Raw genomic sequence first — 21,617 nt, forward strand, 5'->3', positions numbered from 1 at the left:
ATTAAACAAAAGAAATTCAAACAACAAAAATGTCACACAAAAAAAAAGCAACACGTTATAAGGATTAACTTGATTTGTGCACAACTTCCTATAAAATTAATGTGTCTATCTGTTCTGCGTGTGAGGCGGAAACCTACTAAAGAATAGCTCTGAATAGAACTAAGACATGTGTATTATTAACAATCTGCTGCAAAAGTCTAGATTAAAGACATATAACGCACCAAGTCACTTCATAAGTCTTCTAAAGATAGTCTGTATAGCTTGTTGATGTCTGGTTTAGCTTGAGATCAGGAGAGATTAATCAATACACCAAAATCACGTCGTACTGTTTTTAATTTTAAAATAATCAATAGTGCATATTGAAACAAACTTGGTGAACTTGGAGTGTTTTGGGAGTGTTGTAGAGAGTCAGAGAGTGTTGTAGGAGCTAGAGAGTGTTGTATTGAGTCTGATAGTGTTTTAGAAGTTAGAGAGTGTTGTAGAGAGTCAGAGAGTGTTGTAGGAGCTAGAGAGTATTGTATTGAGTCAGAGAGTGTTGTAGAGAACCAGACAGTGTTGCAGGAGTTAGTGAGTGTTATAGGAGTTAGAGAGTGTTGTAGAGAGTCAGAGAGTGTTGTAGAGAGTCAGAGAGTGTTGTAGAGAGTCAGAGAGTGTTGCAGGAGTCAGAGAGTGTTGTAGAGAGTCCGAGAGTGTTCTAGAGAGTCAGAGAGTGTTCTAGAGAGTCAGAGAATGTTCTAGAGAGTCTGAGAGTGTTCTAGAGTCAGAGAGTGTTCTAGAGAGTCCGAGAGTGTTCTAGAGTCAGAGAGTGTTCTAGAGAGTCCGAGAGTGTTCTAGAGTCAGAGAGTTCTAGAGAGTCAGATAGTCTTCTAGAGAGTCAGAGAGTGTTCTAGAGAGTCAGAGAATGTTTTAGAGAGTCAGAGAGTGTTCTAGAAAGTCAGAGAGTGTTCTAGAGAGTCAGAGAGTGTTCTAGAGAGTCAGAGTATTAAAGGATTTAGAAAACGAAAACAGAGCATCTTCTAAAAAATCTGAGTTTCGTGAATCAGAAAATGATATTAAAAAATCCAATTTTGCTTCGAACTGTCTTATTTATACAATAAACCAAGAAAAACATTTCAGAATGTTAGCTAAGTCTAAGGACTTGTTGCAAGTGCATATTTAAAAGTCAGAAAGTTAAATTCCCCCTTTTCATATTTCATGTTACTCCATAAAGCAGGTTTTTATGATATTTAAAAAAAAAAAAAAAAACTATTTCGATAAATTTTAAAACAAAAACTATCTTTTCATATTTATCATATACGTGTCATTGGCTTTCCATTCGCTTCTTCTAGTAGATGAACTTCCAAATGTCAGAACTGTTTAATTTGATGATGTATCTTTGATTTGTATTTACTGTATGAAACTTTGTCTTTCATTTACGTTTGTTGCGCTATTGAAAATAAAACGGTTTAAATCCTGAATTTGATTTCTCGTCAATTTTGTAAGCGAGTAAGCACAAACCTTAAGACTACTCACTGCACTATGACTTGACGTCGACAAACTCAACCAAAGAAAACAAAAAAAAAAAGGGGTGATGGGTAAATCCGTTTACCAGTTTCTCGATTCTTGGAATGCTTTTTACAATAATGAAATCACGCTTTCTGAGACTAGAAGATTGTATTTCCTCGTCTGTGATGTAGAGTTACAGAGGTAGACTTGTGATAATACTGTTCTAAAAGACAGAGACATCGTCAGACTTATTTCAAGCGGGAACTTTCTCATGCCGAGAACATGAAGACACACTTACGCAAACACAAATTCAAACTGTCCTAAATGTCCAAATTTCTACAATGGTTATATACATAAACAGTCAAACCCTTCAGGAAATAGATATTCACTTCCCTGTCTACTAATCTATATTTAGATTATTATTTACATGCACTCCATATGAATGTGTTTTTGCATGGTTACAAACCTTATATCAGCTCTGTCTGTTGATCTCTCTGGTACTACTGTCTGTTGATCTCTCTGGTACTACTGTCTGTTGATCTCTCTGGTACTACTGTCTGTTGATCTCTCTGGTACTACTGTCTGTTGATCTCTCTGGTACTACTGTCTGTTGATCTCTCTGGTACTACTGTCTGTTGATCTCTCTGGTACTACTGTCTGTTGATCTCTCTGGTACTACTGTCTGTTGATCTCTCTGGTATTAATTTCGTACACGTAATTTCTCCCAATTTTCAGTGTCGGATCAATGTGAAGCTTTGCACAAATATTCTTTGTCACTAACAAAACATGAATAATTCAAAAAAATATTAACAAATGAATTAAATAATTAGTATTAATTTTTTTTTATTTTAAAAGGTGAAATAAATCTTACAGTACTGAAATATATGGCTGTATATGTACAGTTATTCCCTTTATATGTTATATGTTATATATATATGCGTGTTTTAAATCTGCCGTTGTGTCATTTTTTAAAATTAATTTATTTAAAAAATCTACTTTATTGTATCTATTTGATTTACGTTTCATAAATATGTGTACAGTGTTCTCATCTCTATGGCCAGCCCTCTGAGTATAGGACGAAACAATTTTCCTCTCTAATGAAAAAAACAAACTATTTTATTAATAGTACTAATAGTTTAAGTCCCACAGGAGCTTATTATAACAATTTAAAAAATCACTTTTATTCACTTTTTTATGGCAAAACGTGTGTTCGAAGCTTTAAAAACAAAAACTTCATTGAGGATTTTCAGGATAAACTAAACAATGCCATTGACACCTAATGGAACATCAATGTTAGCTACTAAATAACAAACAGATAACTATAAACAAGAAAGCCTAGAGAATTTGGTTCTGTAGTTCTAAAATAAATGCATATCTTTTCATTCTGTACACCAGTTACACCGGAAACCTAGCTATTTATTGTTTTTACGACATATTTGAAAAATCTCCAATAATTTCTTTCCCTAAATACTAGTTCATCAGCACTGTGTCTATGACCAGTTTATTTTTGTTATATCATGTTGTTTAGCCCTCTCTTGCTTTGTAGCTCCAGTCAATAAAACTAAGAAAGAAATTGCATGTTATTTTACTGAACTTTTGACAGACTGTGTGGCCTGCAAAACTGAGAGCTTCATCTCCGACATCGAAAACAAAACCCAGCCGTGCAACCCAAGAGCTGATCAAGAAGTAATCTCATCCTTAACTTCCAGGCGCATAGGGCGTCTCTTAGGGCGTCACTTCGTTGCAGTTGTTATAGTTGAAAGTTACAAAAAAACTGGATGGAAGTCATTTTTGAAACAATGCTTTTGACACACTAGATGAAGGAGTCTCAAGATCAGTACCATTTTATAGGAGCCTTATGTAAGCCTTGGCCTCGTACTTTGATTACAAGGCCCATGTGAACTCTTTGAGAACTTTGAAACCATTGAAGGAGGAAAGGGTGAGGAGGGTTGTGCATGCAAAAGTACATCGTAGCTCATACCCCAGGCGTGCACAGGGTCAAGGTCACCGAATGTCACAAAGTGCTATAATAGCCCAGCTTAACCTTTTCCATTGGTCAAAAGCCGGTAATCTGGCCACGTCACGTGGACACTACAACTCAGTCGGCGACTAATGGATTTTTCTATCCTTATAGTATTAAATGGGTTTTTTTTTTCTCCTAAGTTTTATGGCTAGGGTTTCTTTTGACTATGAGATGAACTGATTGTCTTGAGTTTTGTTAAAGTCTAAACTGAACTCGATTGTTCTTTACACATTAGTCTAGAAATAAGGAGTTCAAATAGTCTAGTGGTAATATCTATCTATCTATCTATCTATCTATCTATCTATCTATCTATCTATCTATCTACCTATCTGTCTGTCTGTCTCTGTCTATCTATCTCTCTATCTCTCTCTCTCTCTATCTATCTATCTATCTATCTATCTATCTATCTATCTATCTATCTATCTATCTATCTATCTATCTATCTGTCTGTCTGTCTGTCTGTCTGTTTGTCTATCTATCTATCTATCTATCTATCTATCTATCTATCTATCTATCTATCTATCTATCTATCTATTTATCTATATGTCTGTCTATCATCTATCTATCTATCTATCTATCTATCTATCTATCTATCTATCTATCTATCTATCTATCTATCTATCTATCTATCTACCCATCTGTCTGTCTGTCTGTCTGGTTTCTTTTGACTATGAGATGAACTGATTGTCTTGAGTTTTGTTAAAGTCTAAACTGAACTCGATTGTTCTTTACACATTAGTCTAGAAATAAGGAGTTCAAATAGTCTAGTGGTAATATCTATCTATCTATCTATCTATCTATCTATCTATCTATCTATCTATCTATCTATCTATCTATCTATCTACCTATCTGTCTGTCTGTCTCTGTCTATCTCTCTATCTATCTATCTATCTATCTATCTATCTATCTATCTATCTATCTATCTATCTATCTATCTATCTATCTATCTATCTATCTATCTATCTATCTATCTGTCTGTCTGTCTGTCTGTCTGTCTGTCTGTCTGTTTGTCTATCTATCTATCTATCTATCTATCTATCTATCTATCTATTTATCTATATGTCTGTCTATCATCTATCTATCTATCTATCTATCTATCTATCTATCTATCTATCTATCTATCTATCTACCCATCTGTCTGTCTGTCTGTCTGTCTATCTATCTATCTATCTATCTATCTATCTAATCTATCTATCTATCTATCTATCTATCTATCTATCTATCTGTCTGTCTGTCTGTCTGTCTGTCTGTCTGTCTGTCTGTCTATCTATCTATCTATCTATCTATCTATCTTTCTATCTATCTATCTATCTATCTATCTATCTATCTATCTATCTATCTATCTATCTATCTATCTATCTATCTATCTATCTATCTCTCTCTCTCTCTCTCTCTCTCTCTCTCTCTCCATCTATCTATCTATTTATCTCTCTCTCTATCTATCTATCTATCTATCAATCTCTGTATCTATCTATCTTTTGTTACCATGACTACACCAAAAGTACGCATACAATTATATGCACATTAAGAATCTGCGCAGACAGAATGGGGATAGAAATACCATTCTTACACCAGTGACGGGCTAACTCCTTAACTCGGAAAGGCTTAATTTTGCCATTGAAAAGGTTTAATTTGTTCCTTCGGAAAGGTTTAATTTGACCCTCAAAATGGTTTAATCCGGCCCGCCACATGTAATGTAATGTTAATAATAAATAAAAGTTTCTGTTACAATAAACAAATTTACACATTAGACTTATATTTCTATTTTAAGAATACCTTCCTTGTAGGGTTATCTTATTTAAACATGGAGAATCAACAAACACAATAGACGCATACCTTCATGTTAATCAAAGAAGTGACATGTAAGTGTTTTAAGTGTTCCTTTTTTTTTTACTCTACATAGTCGTACTATAGTATTAGACACATTGGTCTAGACTTCATTCAGAAAGTTTTGTTTTTAAAGATACATGAACGTAAAAGTGTGTTTTTTTCTCTAAATTTTGAAGACAAACAACTGTCTCATTGGACTGTCTCATTGGACTGTCTGTCTCATTGGTGTTGTGGACTGTCGTTGACTTGTAGCACTAGACTGCAGGTAGACAACTAAGCCTCGTTCTTATGTTAAATATTCTATTATTGTATAGTTTCATTACCTTGTAGGCTATACTTGTGAATATTGTACTGTGTAATTGTATGCGTTTAACTATTCATATAAGTATGCATCATAAAAATGGTGAATAACAAATAGAATAGTAAATAGTGAAATGTTTGATAACACTGTGAAAGGCACCGTTACTTAGGCTTATTATTTTTACGTTTGGGGATCGCCGCATAGTGGAGAATCACAAAAAGGGGTCGCTGACCTATAAAGGTTGAGAACCGCTGCTGTATGGAAATCTGTCATAAGACATTCCGTCCCCGTCCAATTGTCTTGGATACATTTGTCCTTACCTCCCCTATTTACAGTTAATGCTAGATTAACCTATTTCTCTGTTACTGTTCTTGAATTTATCCCTTATTGCCTCCCTTGTCCGAGTAAAAGAAAAAAAACAACAACAACAAAAAAAACAAATTCTAATCTTGTAATGCTTTTGTGATTTGAAAATAACATCTGTGAGTTCAGTCAATTGCCCTGTTTATTTTAGTCTTAATACCTGAGGACAAGATCTAGCCAGCCCACTGGCATTAACGACACTGATGCTATCGTCGCCCGCTGAGTACGAAACAGGAATACGATGACGCCATGGCCGAGAATCATCTCAGGACTCATGTGTTTATGTCCGCATTATAGGCCAGAAGTGCTCACCCTCGGCGTGACCTGCAAGTCAGCCAGCGATCTCTTCTTCATGAAGATAAACATCCATTTCAGACACTGCGTGGACATTCACTGACCATTGTGGTACGTAGACTTCTGTAAGAGTCACAGTCACTCATAAAAACAATCTAAAAAACAAAACAACAAATATCTAAATATCTGAATAAAAAAACAAACAAACAAAGTACCATAATCATTTAAAACCTAGAGTTGTAGTTCTTGTTTTGGGATTACTTGTCGTTTTTATTCACAAAGGACAAAAATGTAAACGTAGTTTTGATTGGTTACGTCTGAACTTCTCTAACCAATCCTGCATGGCATAAAAAGAAAATGAGTTCTTGGAAAGATAAATGATTAACATTTTAAAGCAAGATGGAAATGACTTGCTCTCTCCTCTTAATGTAGATCCAACGTTTCTGAAATTTTCTCCGTGGGAATTTCCGTTTGATTAGCTACGAGACTTAGGAAATCGAAACCAGATTTTCCAACTGACCAGCTTTCATGGTGATAACATTTTTGAGTGTACGCTGCGTCAGAAAGTATTTAGGGACTATTTGATTTGAAGACAAAAAAAATAATTTCTTCGTTGGAGGCTTGAAGACTTTTCTGTTGACCACACGATGACCAGAGAACGTCATCGCGCTCGCCATCACGCAGGGGCCGGGGCCCATGGACACGCACACGCCCACGCACACGCACACGCGCATGCTCACGGCCACGGACACGGAGGTCACTTCGGCAGTTTGTGGTGAGTAGATTATGTGTTGTGTGTGTGTGTTCGTTGGATATTGTGGGTGGACATCTTGAGGTCATCGTGTGGTCATTAAGTGGTATCTGATCTCATTTGCATTGATCTAAAAAAACATAGATCTGTCATATCAATCCTATTAGTCTTACACATCTTTTAGAAAAGTTATTTACAGGATCATGTCAGAGCATTAATCATTCATCAGAAACGTTTATGTTTGTTTGTTATTATCGTTGTTTTGAAAATGCTGTCTTTGAACTTTACAACTATTTCAGCTCTATCGGAAACTCTCTTCTGTATGTTTGGCGGACCCATTTATTTTATCCCATTTAATGCATACCAGTTATTAGTTTGAATGAAAAATTATTTATATGATCATGACATAACTTATTCACGGAAATACAAACATAAATATTCATTGTTGTCTTTCAATTGAAAATGTTGTCATTGTACTAAACAACTATTTTAGCTCTATCGAAATATCTAGCGGACCCATTAATTTTATGCAAATTAATGCATGCCAGTTATTAGTTTGAATGAAAAATTTCATTGACATAAACCTCAACCATATCAGCACATTCATCAAATGGCATTTACCTTGTTAGTTGCATACAATGAGATTATGATAACATTCGAAGATGGTACTGTATTATAAACAGATTCTTCTTGCTGAAGACTCAGAAAATAAACATATGTAGCCCTCAAGTACTTAAAGAAGTGAGTCTTACATGTCATACATTTCTAATTTAATACCACTATGTACAATAAGCAAACGGATAAGAGTTCTGCATATATTTGGACATGAGTCTAAGTCTAAGTTTGGTGACTGGCTGAAGAATCCACATTTTGATTTAGACCAGGAGTGGGCAACCTTTTTCTATTGAGGGCCGAATTAAAAAAAAAATTTGATGGATGGGGTGCCGCATGCACACACACACACAAACATATATATATATATATATATATATATATATATATATATATATATATATATATATATATATATATATATATATATAATATATATATATATATATATATATATATATATATATATATATATAAATGTCTTTTAATTCACATTTATACTGTGTTATACCTTTACATTTAATTATTTTACCCTCCCAATTGAGAAATTACATTTTTACGATTTTTTATCTTCAATTGTACATGTCAATTTTACGTCAAAACAATTCACGCAAATGTACAGTTGTACTTCATGTGAAGTTTCTAACTGTTTACATTCGTGCATAATGGTCCGGAACTGTGGAACTAGCTTACCAGTTGTTATCCTTGTCACTGTTGTCAAAATGTCAGTGAGCCAGCTTCAACTTGTTCTTAGACTTGTTTATTTTTAATTTAAAAAAAATACATAAACCACTTTTCAACCTAAATAATGTGAAACCTTAGCAGCAAAGTGTGTTTAAAGTGTGCACATAAAACTTCTGGCACACATAAAGCTACATCGGAAGGACTAACTGGAACTTCTCATTCAGGTCATACTTTGCAAAGAGTTATGTCTGCTGGAGCTGAATCACATTCTGTTCTAATGCACTAAATGGTCAGCTGAGGGTATTGAAAACTGACGTCTTAACAGCTGCCTTCAAAGTCCACAATCAAGGAATCAAAATAAGTCATGTACTTTTAAACCATTTCAATGTAAATAGTTTCATCTTTCAGCAAAGGAAAATGACAAACCATGTTTTCACTTGCTCTCCTGGAGAAATGGGAAAGCTTTCTTTGAAAAGAACATATGCTTAAGTTCCATGAGTAAGATCCGAGTAGAAACATGAAGTCTTGTGTTGCACTCTTCATTAGAAATATTTGTAACAAAGTCTTGGTCCAATATCCTTCAAGAACCTTAGTTTCTTCCTTAAGATCCTATATTCTTCTAAATACCTTGCCCATGCTAAGCCAACAGACACCAAATATCGGAAAGTTTTTCTTTCCAAATCTTCAAGTACTTTCTGGAGCTTCCTGTGCTTTAGACCCCTAGCTCTGATAAGTTTGATCACTGAGATAATTGAGTCAATAGCATGTTTAATATTCAGTGTAGCTTTGCGCTAACTTTCCAGAGTAGAGTTAATGGTTGGGATATTGATAAATTTGCTTAAAAACCTGTTTCTTTTTCTCAGTAAAAACACGGTCTTTTTTTAGTCGTTTCACTTACCATCAAGGAAACCTAATACTTTAACTCTTTCTCTCCTAATCGACGATCCTATCGTTGATTTGACCTTATTAAATTAAATTAAAATTTAATTTTATAAACTTGACTTTGTGTTATATAAAAAATGAGCATGCATTCCCCTTTAATTCTATACCAGATATAACATTTTCTAATAACAAACAACAAAGTTATTGAAGCCCAATCATATCAGGGTAGTGAAATAGTAATGAGCAAAATGAAGAACTCCTTCGAAGCGTGGAAAAATGATAACGGAGAGAAAGAGTTAGCGCAGTTCTTCATAGGATGGAATAACTAGTGTCCTGAGTTTGTGTCTTAGACTGAATGTTTCGAAATATTGCTAATAAGAATAATCTTCCTTTACTTCAAACTTTTTTAGAATTGCATGTATAGACAATATTTCTTTAGCCCGTTCATCATAAGTGATAAGAATCAGAAGTTTCAACAGATTTTAAAAGTTATTTATTTTTAATATGTTTGCATTTTTTGTATATGTATAATCTGTGAGCACATCTGATTTATGTAGGTGTCCGCAGACCGCATACAACACTACGGCGAGTCGAATGTGGCCCGCGGGTCGTAATTTGAACACCCCTGATTTAGACCATTCTGTATTGACTGTCTGAAGGTTTCCACCTCTGGGTTTAGGCATCATAATTATTTTTAGGTGTCTTTCCTCGGCACGTTCAACAAAGTCAAAGACTCTTTGGGCCATTCTTTTTAAAAGATAATTCTATAAATAGACCACCGCCTCTATGGAAGAACTGTTGCCTCCATCTCTCTCGCTCTCTCTCTCTCTTTCTCTCTATTATTGCATTTTACAAGTATCAAGTTCTTTTTGATATTTTAGCTCTTAAAATCGAATTTGATTTTTACTTTTCTTTCTCTCTCTCTCTTGCTCTCTCTCTTTCTCTCTCTCTTTGTTTCTCTCTCTCTATCTTTCTCTCTCTCTCTCTCTCTCTCGTTTCTCTCTCTCTGTCTTTCTCTATTTCTTTGTGTCTCTCTCTCTCTTTCTCTCTCTTTCTCTTTCTCTCTGTCTCTCTCATGTATAAATGAACATCATGTAAGATACACATCAGATATGATTCAAGTTAACAAATATCTTGTCTGCTTTATGTGAATGGAGGCATGGTGGCTGAGTGGTAAAACTCTTGGCTACAGAACTGAAGTGTCTCGGGTTCAAATCTCCGTGAAGACTGAAAGTTTGAACTTTTAGGGACGCCCCATGGTTCATCCAGCTTAGTTGTAGTGCTGACACCCTCATTATCAGATGAACTTCATATCAACTACCCGATTCATGGCACAATTCGTGGTGGTTACTTTCTTCAATTATGTCCACTTCATTGTCACTTCAATCGTTGACCTGTTGACATATAATTAAATACATATTTCCCGTTGTTGGGGTGTTACTTGCCAACTAATCTATAGCACATCGTTTTTATACAAATCATTATTTTAAAACATGACATTCTTTAACTTAATTTAAATAAATTAATTTTGTTTGATATTGAAAAGGGGAAATGCATTTTTACAGCATTCAGACTTACTTTATTACAATGTGAATTTCTTCCATTTAGTTAAGCTCTTTCTTTTTTTTTAAAGATTTTTTTTTTTTTTTTTACAATTTTGCTTGTTTTTAATTCTGAGCTCCTCTCGGTCTCTAGTTTGACCTAGGGATTTCCTTGTTTGGGTTAGGTCTGTCTATAAATAAATTCTTGTTAATGTTACCCAGTATTAATGTTACTATGTATAGCTCCTGAGCTAACGAGGACAGGAAGGAGCCGATGCTGCATCACGGACAGAAATCCTCCGCCCAATCCTCACCTACTCAAACATTTTGGCCCTTGTGTTAATTAGAAAATTGAGGGGGAAAAAAGTGAACCACCCAAAAAAAGAAAAAAAACGTGTTTCTACGTTCCGTGGAAGGCAATCAATGTGGCAACATGGCTGATGGAGATTGGATCGGGATACATTGAACACTTTACATCGACTTTACACGTAGTCCGACAAATTGAATATCTGACTTTACACGTAGTCCGACAAATTGAATATCTGGCTTTACACGTAGTCCGACAAATTGAATATCTGGCTTTACACGTAGTCCGACAAATTAAATATCTGACTTTATACGTAGTCCGACAAATTGAATATCTGACTTTACACGTAGTCCGACAAATTGAATATCTGACTTTACACGTAGTCCGACAGATTGAATATCTGGCTTTACACGAAGTCCGACAGATCGAATATCTGGCTTTACACGTAGTCCGACAGAGTGCATATCTGGCTTTACACGTAGTCCGACGGAGTGCATATCTGGCTCTACACGTAGTCCGACAGAGTGCATATCTGGCTTTACACGTAGTCCGACAGATTGAATATCTGGCTTTACACGTAGTCCGACAGATCGAATATCTGGCTTTACGCGTAGTCCGAGAGATTGAATATCTCTGGCGTAAAAGAACTGATTAAGATTGTACACGTTTTTGGCGGCTCAATGAAACCTACGTCTTCAATGTGTGCATCCAGTATTCTCTGTCACCAAGGAGCTGCACATGTTAGGGTCGTTTCCTTGCGTCTCAACTTTTCTACGATACCGATTTCTCTCAAAGGAAACATTTTATCATTTTAACCACAGGGTTGGTCTCACTAATTGCGGGGCCAAATTCAATGGATGCTTGCGAAGCCACTCTTCCATTTTTTTACAATAGCAACTATTACTATATTAATTATATCTCTACTATAAAGTAGAATGTGAGGTGTATGTATGTGACCTATAGACATCAAAACCGCTTGACCAATCTTGATAAAACTTGGAAGGAATGTTTCTTGGGTACCAACTTAGACCGTAGTGTATGTATTGTAGCCCTAAAACAAACTTAAGACCCTAAAAAATAAAGTTGTCCGAATCTATTAAAGCTATAGTATTTTATGGATCTATGCCATGTCTACAATGTTGACATAAGAAAAGATCGAAAGAATTTAGATCTAGATCTAATTTTAAGAAATACACTTTGCGCAGATAGTTTTTTACTTTGACACACGAAAATACAAAGATAGGTCCATTGATTTCATTATATAATAAAATTAACCTTCAATTTTGTGTTTCAAAACAATTTTTTACATAAATTAGTTCCTTATATCTGTGACTACAGATTTCCTGACGAACATTCTTTCATTAGGCAATACCGTAATGTTACAGTGAGTTACACAACTTTCCAAACCTAGGTCTAAAACTCTAATATGATGTATCTTCTCTTCGCACAGATAGTTTTATACTTTAACACATGAACATACTAATTATAGTCAAATCATTTCCTATTTTGATCAAATTAATATTCAAATTTGTTTTTCTAAAGCATTTTAAAAACATTCGTTGACGAAAGCTGCGAAGCCGTGTTGAGAAAGGCCTAGATTCATTCATGAATAGCGTACTAAAAATTATTTCGTTTAATTGTTTACTTTATAATCCCATTCATTTAACAAATCGGGTAACCCCGTTTTAATAGTACTATTAATCTATCGCTCTTTTCGTTTTTAATAGATATGTATGTATCGGCTTCGGGTAAACCCATTTTCGCAAACTAATTTTGATTTTCGTAACGAAAGAGTATAGATTTGAAAGGATCATTAGCTAACTTTTACATACATCTAAATCCAATCCACTAGATTAGTAAACACAAACTTAGACCCGCAGGCCGCGGGTAATGTCAGGCTAGTTTTATATAAACATTTATTATACAACAAGCATAGGAAGCAACTCCAACGCAATAGGCGCCAGTGATTTAATTAAAGTGAATCTTATGGTGCACTTAATATGTTAACCCTAAGTCCTACATCTTTAAAAGCCTGTGACAGTAGCAATGACTGCTGGTGATATGCTTAATGTAAATTGCGGGGCCCCTACCAGGTGCGGGACCCTATTTGAAGCAATCGGTCAAATTGGCACAAAGCCGGCTCTGAAGAAATGTTTAGACAAGGTTAAGAAAAACTATAAATTTTGATTTTTTTTTCTTATTAAAATTGCTGAGTCTTTTGATGACATTGTGTTAACTTCCATGTTAGAGACAGGTTTGGAATAACAAAAGATTAAATGTCTAAACAACGACACAAATTGTTTCGGAATAGAAACTCCCCTGTTGCTACTAACAACAAAAGTTGTTTGGGGACATGGTTATTGGAGACCCCACAAACATTTTGAAGTAGAGCTAAAAAGATTTTATAGTCTAGAGAAACTAAAAATTACTAGATTTTCCTGTAATAAAAAAAAATTTCTGCTTCTTTTTTTGAATGTAAACATTTTAGGACTAAGTTCAAACCTCACAAGACAAGCGTGTAGCACTCAATAAGTTGTTGGCACTGGAGCTTCGGCAAGAGATGTATGGTTCTCATTGTCGCAAATTTCATAGAACAGGAAAACCTTTGGACAGTGAGAGAGAGAGAGAACGAGAGAGAAAGAGGGAGAGAGAGAGAAAAAGAGAGAGAGAAAGAGAGAGAGAAAGAGAGAGAAAGAGAGAGAGAGAAAGAGAGAGAGAGAGAGAGAAAAAGATAGAGAGAAGCAAGAGAGAGCAAGAGAAAAAGCGAGAGAGAAAGAGAGAGAGAGAAAGAGAAAAAGCGAGAGAGAAAGAGAGAAAAAGAAAGAGAGAAAGAGAGAGAAAGAGAGAGAATGAGAAAGAGAGAGAGAAAAAGAGAGAGAGAAAGAGAAAGAGAAAAGAGAGAGAGAAAGAGAGAGAGAGCGAAAGAGAGAGAGAAAGAGAAAGAGAAAAAGAGAGAGAGAAAGAGAGAGAGAGCGAAAGAGAGAGAGAAAGAGAAAAGAGAGAGCGAAAGAGAGAGAGAAAGAGAAAAGAGAGAGAGAAAGAGAGAGAGAGAAAGAGAGAGAATGAGAAAGAGAGAGAAAAAGGGAGAGAGAAAGAGCGAAAGAGATAGAAAGAGAGAGAACGAGAAAAAGAGAGAGAGAGAAAGAGAAAAAGAGAGAGAGAGAAAAAGAGAGAGAAAGAGAGAGAGAGAAAAAGAGAGAGCGAAAGAGAGAGAGAGAAAGAGAGAGAAAGAGAGAGAGAGAAAAAGAGAGAGAGAGAGAGACGTGATTGACAGAAGTAAGACAACTAGTTGCAGTACCTTTTGTAAACTCTTTTTTTTTTTTGGTGTCATGAAACAGGTTGACATCTGACATTTCTCTCTTCGAAAAATAACTTTTCTGAAAGCAGATTTGTGCCTGGTAGGTAAGGTGACAAGTTCAGTTTCTCTTCACACCTACCGCTAGTCTATTGGTCTGAGATCGATCCTCCTTATTGAGACTGAGACAGGGCCTCTCCCGAGACTTAAAGACAGGCTTGACCTACTGACTGTCACCAATGAATTTCATTGACCATTGACCAGAAAAGGATAAGTCGCGGAAAACAATTAACTCTGTGGACATTCTAGAAATCCCAGAGCTCCTTCAGTTGGCATTTTAAAAAAATGTTACTAAAAAGTAGCTAGAGCCCTAGGTCTCGTTCAGTAACTAACATTATGCGACACCGCCAAGAGACCACCGTATTACACTAAGACCAGTTTGAAAAGACAAACTAGAGATTATAGGAACATACGTTTGTCTGTATCCAGAATCATTCCTTGTGAGAATATTTCAGAGCTGAAGACGATAGCATGTATGATGCTCTGTAAAGTAACTAGTTTATAGTTTAGGATAAAAAAAAAGAAACATTTGGAACAATGAAATGACGTCTAGCGTAAAACGAATCCAACTCAGTATGAGCATGTGTGTTTGTAGGTAACGCATCATAAATAGATCTAGTAGTATAGAAGTCATCTCTAGATAGATCTAGTAGCTTGACTGATAGTGCAGAAGTCATCTCTAGATAGATGTAATAGCTTGACAGTTTGACTGATAGTGTAGAAGTCATCTCTAGATAGATCTAGTAGCTTGATTGCCTGATAGTGCAGAAGTCATCTCCAGATAGACCTAATAGCTTGATTGATAGTGAAGAAGTCATCTCTAGATAGATCTAAATGTAAACATAGAGTTGAAGCTAGGTGCTGAAACAAATGATACATACATATATTAAACATAAATGAATAACAGCACCAGGGACCAAGTTTTTAAGAGAGAAAGTAGTGAATTAAAATGCTACGAAAATAAGGGCATGCGCCGACCGAGGCTCGAACCTGTGACACTGGATTCGACACCACCGCCTAGCGATAACGCACCAAGCGAAACTAGCCTCTAGACCATCGGAATGTCCAAAAAAACATTCTTCTGATCCAGAGTCATTTCGCCCGTATGCAAATTACCACCCCAGCGGTCAAAGGTCACAAGCTCCAGCCATCGTTTGTCTAATACATGCCTAACGGCTGTCTGTGTCGGCTCTATCGAAGTTGTTAGTGAACGGATGCTGCGAGGGTGGGGGAGGGGCTGGCTGGAGCTTGTGACCTTTGACCGCTGGGGTGGTAATTTGCATACGGGCGAAATGACTCTGGATCAGAAGAATGTTTTTTTGGACATTCCGATGGTCTAGAGGCTAGTTTCGCTTGGTGCGTTATCGCTAGGCGGTGGTGTCGAATCCAGTGTCACAGGTTCGAGCCTCGGTCGGCGCATGCCCTTATTTTCGTAGCATTTTAATTCAAAACTTGGTCCCTGGTGCTGTTATTCATTTATGTTTAATATATCTAGATAGATCTAGTAGCTTGATTGCCTCATAGTATAGAAGCCATGTCTAGATAGATCTAATAGCTTGACTGATAGTGTAGAAGTCATCTCCAGATAGACCTAATAGCTTGACTGATAGTAAAGAAGTCATCTTTGGATCTTACGAGTTAGCCCCAATCTTACGAGTTAGCCACAATCTTATGAGTTAGCCACAATCTCTTGCACTTAAGCTGGACATGGTGGTAGTAAGATTTAAACTCCTAACCGTAGTGAACACTCTAGATCGCATCTGCCAAACTGACCACTCTGCCAAACTGACCTCTCTGCCAAACTGACCTCTCTGCCAAACTGACCTCTCTGCCAAACTGACCTCTCTGCCAAACTGACCTTTCTGCTAAAACTGACCTCTCTGCCAAACTGACCTCTCTGCCAAACTGATATTCAGCGTGTGAAACTTTATAGTGAAACTAGGCGTGTGGTATATATTAGAAGTGACAGTGATATAGCTTTCAACATGTATTGTCCTTCGAATGTTATTAAACGACCTACTCGCTAGTACTTCCTATTCATATAAAAAACTATAAGTTCAATTAAGTCAGAGACTCTGTAAATGGATGTCACTTTTTTTTTTTAAGAAATTAGATTTAAAAAATAAAAATTTGGTAATTTAATCTTTGTTCGCAGTCTATAGACTTCATCTTGTCCCATTATAAAAATAAAAGGGGAGTTTAGTGTGCCAAGTTGAGAATGTATTAGCCGAGTTAACGTTCATGAAAGTAAGGTCAAGAGTTTTTTTTTTTGTTGTTGTTTTTTTAACCAGATATATCTAAAAGTCAGATTCAGGCTTTACTTGAGATTAGGAATTAATCGAAGGAAACGTTCCAGACAGAGAGATTAATACGCATTAAAAAGACAGCCAGTCGGACAGATAGATAGATAGATAGATAGATAGATAGATAGATAGATAGATAGATAGATAGATAGATAGATAGATAGATAGATAGATAGATAGATAGATAGATAGATAAATAGATAGATAGATAGATAGATAGATAGATAGATAGATAGATAGATAGATAGATAGATAGATAGAGAGAGAGAGAGAGAGAGATAACGTATGCTAAATGAAGGAAATGGATTACATGCTTTATACAGCTTCCTACTCCATTTATAACGTAATTGATATTACTGTTATTCTCACTAGCCGACCCTCGGCATAGCATACGCCGCTATTTAGTGACGGGTGAACACTTCCTGAAAGACACAGTTGTCCCTATGGGGTGGGTTTGGGCTGTGTGTGCATGGTTGGAGAGCGAGAAAGGCGCGGGTGCGGGCGAGAGGGGGCGGGAGGAGGGTTAGAGAGTCGTGCCTGATGTCCCGCATGGCAGGGCGACGTAGAGAATTACATATTCAGAGAAGATTACTTGTACTCCCCCCCCCCCTCTTTTTTATGAGCTGCGCTCTCTGTCGCCGCGAAAGTTACGTGGGGTAAATGTAGTCCAACTTACGGAAATAAAAGAGTTATCTATCCATGCCTTTTTATGGGGGGTTAGAGGGTCGCATGCGTTCGTGGTGTCCCGCATGGTTGGGCGAAGTAGAGAATTATATATACAAATTATTATCAGTCAAGCGTTGTGAGTAGCTCTCACGCACTACTAGGATTAAGATTCTTTACTTAAATAATTGATTAAGTTATGAAGTAATGACACAAAGTTTGCTTTAATACCGCGTCTGCTAGATGAAGTTACTTGCTGACCGAAACTAATACTTGCACTGGCCATCTCAAATAAAACAAAATATGAAGTATAATGTCATATGAAGTGTCACATATCGTGTATGTACTATATTTTCGTTAAACCTGCTTATAACCAGAGGCTAAGTTTTGAAAAACATAAGTGAAATGAATCTCCGTTCGCGGGGCCCCTCTCATGCGCGGGGCCTGGGTGGTTGCCCCACCTGCCACCCCATAAGGCCGCTACTGCTTATTACAAATTTACAAATATATACTTTAATCCTGTTATTCAAAATAACTTATCATCTAAAATATCTTATCCTATAAAATATATTCTCTCTTAAAATATATATCCTTTAAAATATCTTATCCTTCTGGTCAGGCTAACTTTGTATACTCATGACTAGACATTCTGGAAGCTGCTCCTACCTCAGCCCTGCTCACACTGCTAGGTCCTCTTGAACAAAAACAAATGGTCAATAGTCCACTCGAAGTAGAATCGACATTGCCAGGGACATTTCATATTCAATTTTACCAATAGCTGACTTGGGTGTATTCAGATACTGGCATAACTTTTCTTTTTACTTGGGTCACACGAGTAACTTCCAAATGAAATTTTAACTCAGTCCAAAGCATCTCACCAGTGGATCTCAACCTTGCAGCAGCCATACAACTCCTTCAGAAACTATTCGAGTAATGAAAGATACATTTGAGCTCAGGTTGAGATTATACAATTGATTGAAGACAGAAATAAATACAAGTCTGCATGGAAGACATAATTTTCGAAAAAAGGGTTTCAAATGCAAGTTTAGAAATCTTGTGTAAAAGAGTTAAGCGAGATAACTCGCTTAACTTTAAAAAATTACTTATACTAATATTACTGAATAAAGACTTCGAAATCAGGCAGTCTATTGTAGTCCAGATGCCTTATAAATAAATGTCAGTCCAGGTGAATATTCCTAGTCCTTTAAACTGTTGAACAAAAGCATACTTAATTTTAAAGAAGTACCAGCCGGATGCACTGTTACATGTAGAAAGTCAATGTGTTCAGTACTTCCGGTAATTACTTCAGATTTATGTTTATCTTGTATAATATTGAACCTATACCTTACTTATAACATTAATTCAAGCCCTAAGAGCCATTCCAATAAAATTAGCCATGGTAACACCCAGGACACATTAATATTTTGGAAGATTTTCAAAAAAAAAAAAAAAAAAGTAGCCTGCAATGCACTTTCGTCATAGATATATCGATGCTTGTATTTGAACTAATGTTTAGTTATGTCATTCTCACCAAATCAAAGAGAATTGGATTGGGAGGGAGAAGTTTAACATACAAATATTTGTTTAGGGGTAAAAAGTTAATAATGATAAATCTTTAAAGGTACGGGGGACATTCAAAATACTCAATCAGCTGGTCTCACTAGTACTAGCAGTCCAGCCATTGCCCCTTCAAATCCTATCCTGGTGTTAAAAGAGAACAGTTAATATGTTAAAAGTTAAAAGCCAACCAGTCGTCGAATTACAGAAATACTTACATGTAGTTACTACGTACCATCTGGCTGCCTGATCATGAGGCACGCTCTCTAGACTCACACCTCGCCTTGATCCCACGACGTTCTGTGGCTCTAGTAGAAATAATCTTTGACACTGGAAGGTAACGTGTAAAGGGAACGTCACAAAGATCAAAGGGAGAGAACGTCACAAAGATCAAAGGGAGAGAACGTCACAAAGATCAAAGGGAGAGAACGTCACAAAGATCAAAGGGAGAGAACGTCACAAAGATCAAAGGGAGAGAACGTCACAAAGATCAAAGGGAGAGAACGTCACAAAGATCAAAAGGAAAAGTTTTTTTTTCTTTTCAAAACTTGAGTCAACATTAAGATTCAGATATCAAGATGGAGTAGAAGCTTAATTCTGATTATATAAAAAAAAACTATTTTAAAAGTCCTGAATGTGACGTGTCGATACAAACGATTGACCAAAACCTTGTCCAGACGTCCAAACTCTCTCTTTGTCTATCTCTGACTCTGTCTGTGTAGGTATATATATATATATATATGCGTATTTGTGCGTGTGTGTGTGTTTGTGTCTGCGTATCTGTGTGTGAATGTGAGTGTATGCATGCGTGAGGCTAGGTTCTAAATAAAATAACTATTTTAAGCCTGCACAAATCCAAACCTATCTTAACGGCGCATCTTTCAGGCTATTTCTTTATCGGCTCTCCTATATTCAACAAATACTAGATTTTCAGTGTTATTTATATCCTAAAAGAAATTGTAATATAATCGTATGAAAGAAAGAAACTCTGTAGAGAAGGTGGTATACTAGACCGTCCTAAAAGTTACATCGAATAGGGACGTACTTTGTGTGCTCTGAATTCTTTCCATTCTTCACGTTTCTAATGATCTCTGCTAGTCCACTGATCTGCCCATCTGGTCTCGAAGCTCGGACAGCAAGTCATGTTTGGGCAGTGCAACACGCCTTAATCTAATGATACCACTGGGGGGGGGGGGGGGCTTAAAAGACAGAGATGTAATAATAGCTTACTGAAAAGAGCAGGGCGAAAATTTATGAAAACCACGGTGGCGATGACGGGGGTGTTGTGAAGGGAGGAAAAGGGGGGTAGCATTGGGGTTGGGTGGCAGAGAAGGAGGGCGATAATGACGTGATTTCAATGCTGCAAGTATTGATCCTGGGAAGGGGGGAAGAAGGGGTGTAGAGATTCTCGTCATTTTTCTTCCTTTATTGCCCGGCTTCCTTTTACGGAGCTTTATGGCAAGGGACGCTAGCAGTTCACAAGACAGGAGTAACCGTCCCTGATCTAATAATGCAACTGATATCACAAGCAATCAATGATAGAAAGCCACAAAGAAGAGAGAGAGAGAACACAAAAAAAGAGCAGTGCAAGGAGTTTGTTTTATTCCCAAACATTTCCCATGAAACTTTTCACTCTCCCAGCACCATTCCTTTCCTTGCAAACGTGATGCCAAAATTTGATTTTCTGTATTTCGTTTCTGTCTTTCATGTTCTCCATGTTTTTATGGATTGCAATTAATTTATTGTTTGTAGGCCCTATTAGAAGTACAAAACAACGGACTCTATATATCAAGTAGCTGTTTAGATTCTGCGCCTTTGACCGACTGACCTTAGCCGTTGAAGAAATTCAAGATCTAATAAATGTAAAGCTAATTCTAGATCTTAAATTTTGCTGTGGTAGATTTTTTTTTTTTTTTGGGGTAGGGGATTTTTATACTGAATTTAATTAGAGTAGTCTTCTCTTGTTAACAGTTTCATTTTGAAGATCCTGTTGACAATAGGCAGAGTTCGGCCCCACGCCTTAAAAAAAGCGGCCTGCACTAAGAGAGTCTTTTTGTCACTGTCATCCCATCGTACAATTATTCGTAGCCCTGAAATGATACTAGGGCCTAGGGCCCCATGCACTGCTAAGGCCGCCTCTGCATTAAGATATAAAATACAGGACAACGCTGGATAGGAAAAAAAGTAAAAAAAAAACAACAAGGAAAGGGAGGGACAGACAGAACAGCACGAAATGAACCAATAAACTTTGATGCAGTTGGAGATGTCTTCCAGAATCACCTGCCATAACTGCTATTCATATCTATTCTCATTATTTAACATTTCTTTATTGTTGAAATTAATACTAGTTATATATTTAAATACTTTCATACATTTTGGTATTTTTTCATGTCGAAATTCATTTTTTTAAAATGTTGCCATCAAATTTCGAAGAAAAATACGCAAAGAAAGCGAAAATCTGCGAAGCATTATTCCCATAATTTTTTTTTTATAAAACCCGCGAAAGTATGACGTGCTGAAGCATAAGGTGGCCAGGGAATTATCAAAGTCTATGGTAACCTTTATAAGAACCTTTTGATCGAGATTCAAAGTTGTGAGGGAAGAAATGTAACAAAAAATTGGGCGGGGAGCATGCATTGATAAATTTCCATTGTTGAGAATATGTT

The 21,617-nt window shown here is 36.4% G+C and overlaps 1 protein-coding gene across 3 annotated transcripts in view; it reads left to right on the top strand.

Annotated features, from left to right (window-relative positions):
* Nucleotides 1-21,617, top strand: part of LOC106052436 (innexin unc-9-like) — a 331,886-nt gene that overhangs the window by 51,693 nt on the left and 258,576 nt on the right. For all 3 annotated transcript variants that reach the window (XM_056014609.1, XM_056014608.1, XM_056014610.1), the window contains exon 2: nucleotides 6,154-7,071. In XM_056014609.1, the coding sequence (XP_055870584.1) occupies nucleotides 6,944-7,071 (128 nt within the window). In that variant the 5' untranslated portion in view covers nucleotides 6,154-6,943. The remainder of the gene's footprint in view (nucleotides 1-6,153; nucleotides 7,072-21,617) is intronic.

This window comes from Biomphalaria glabrata, chromosome 16 (assembly GCF_947242115.1).
Source record: "Biomphalaria glabrata chromosome 16, xgBioGlab47.1, whole genome shotgun sequence".
Lineage (NCBI taxonomy): Eukaryota > Metazoa > Mollusca > Gastropoda > Planorbidae > Biomphalaria > Biomphalaria glabrata.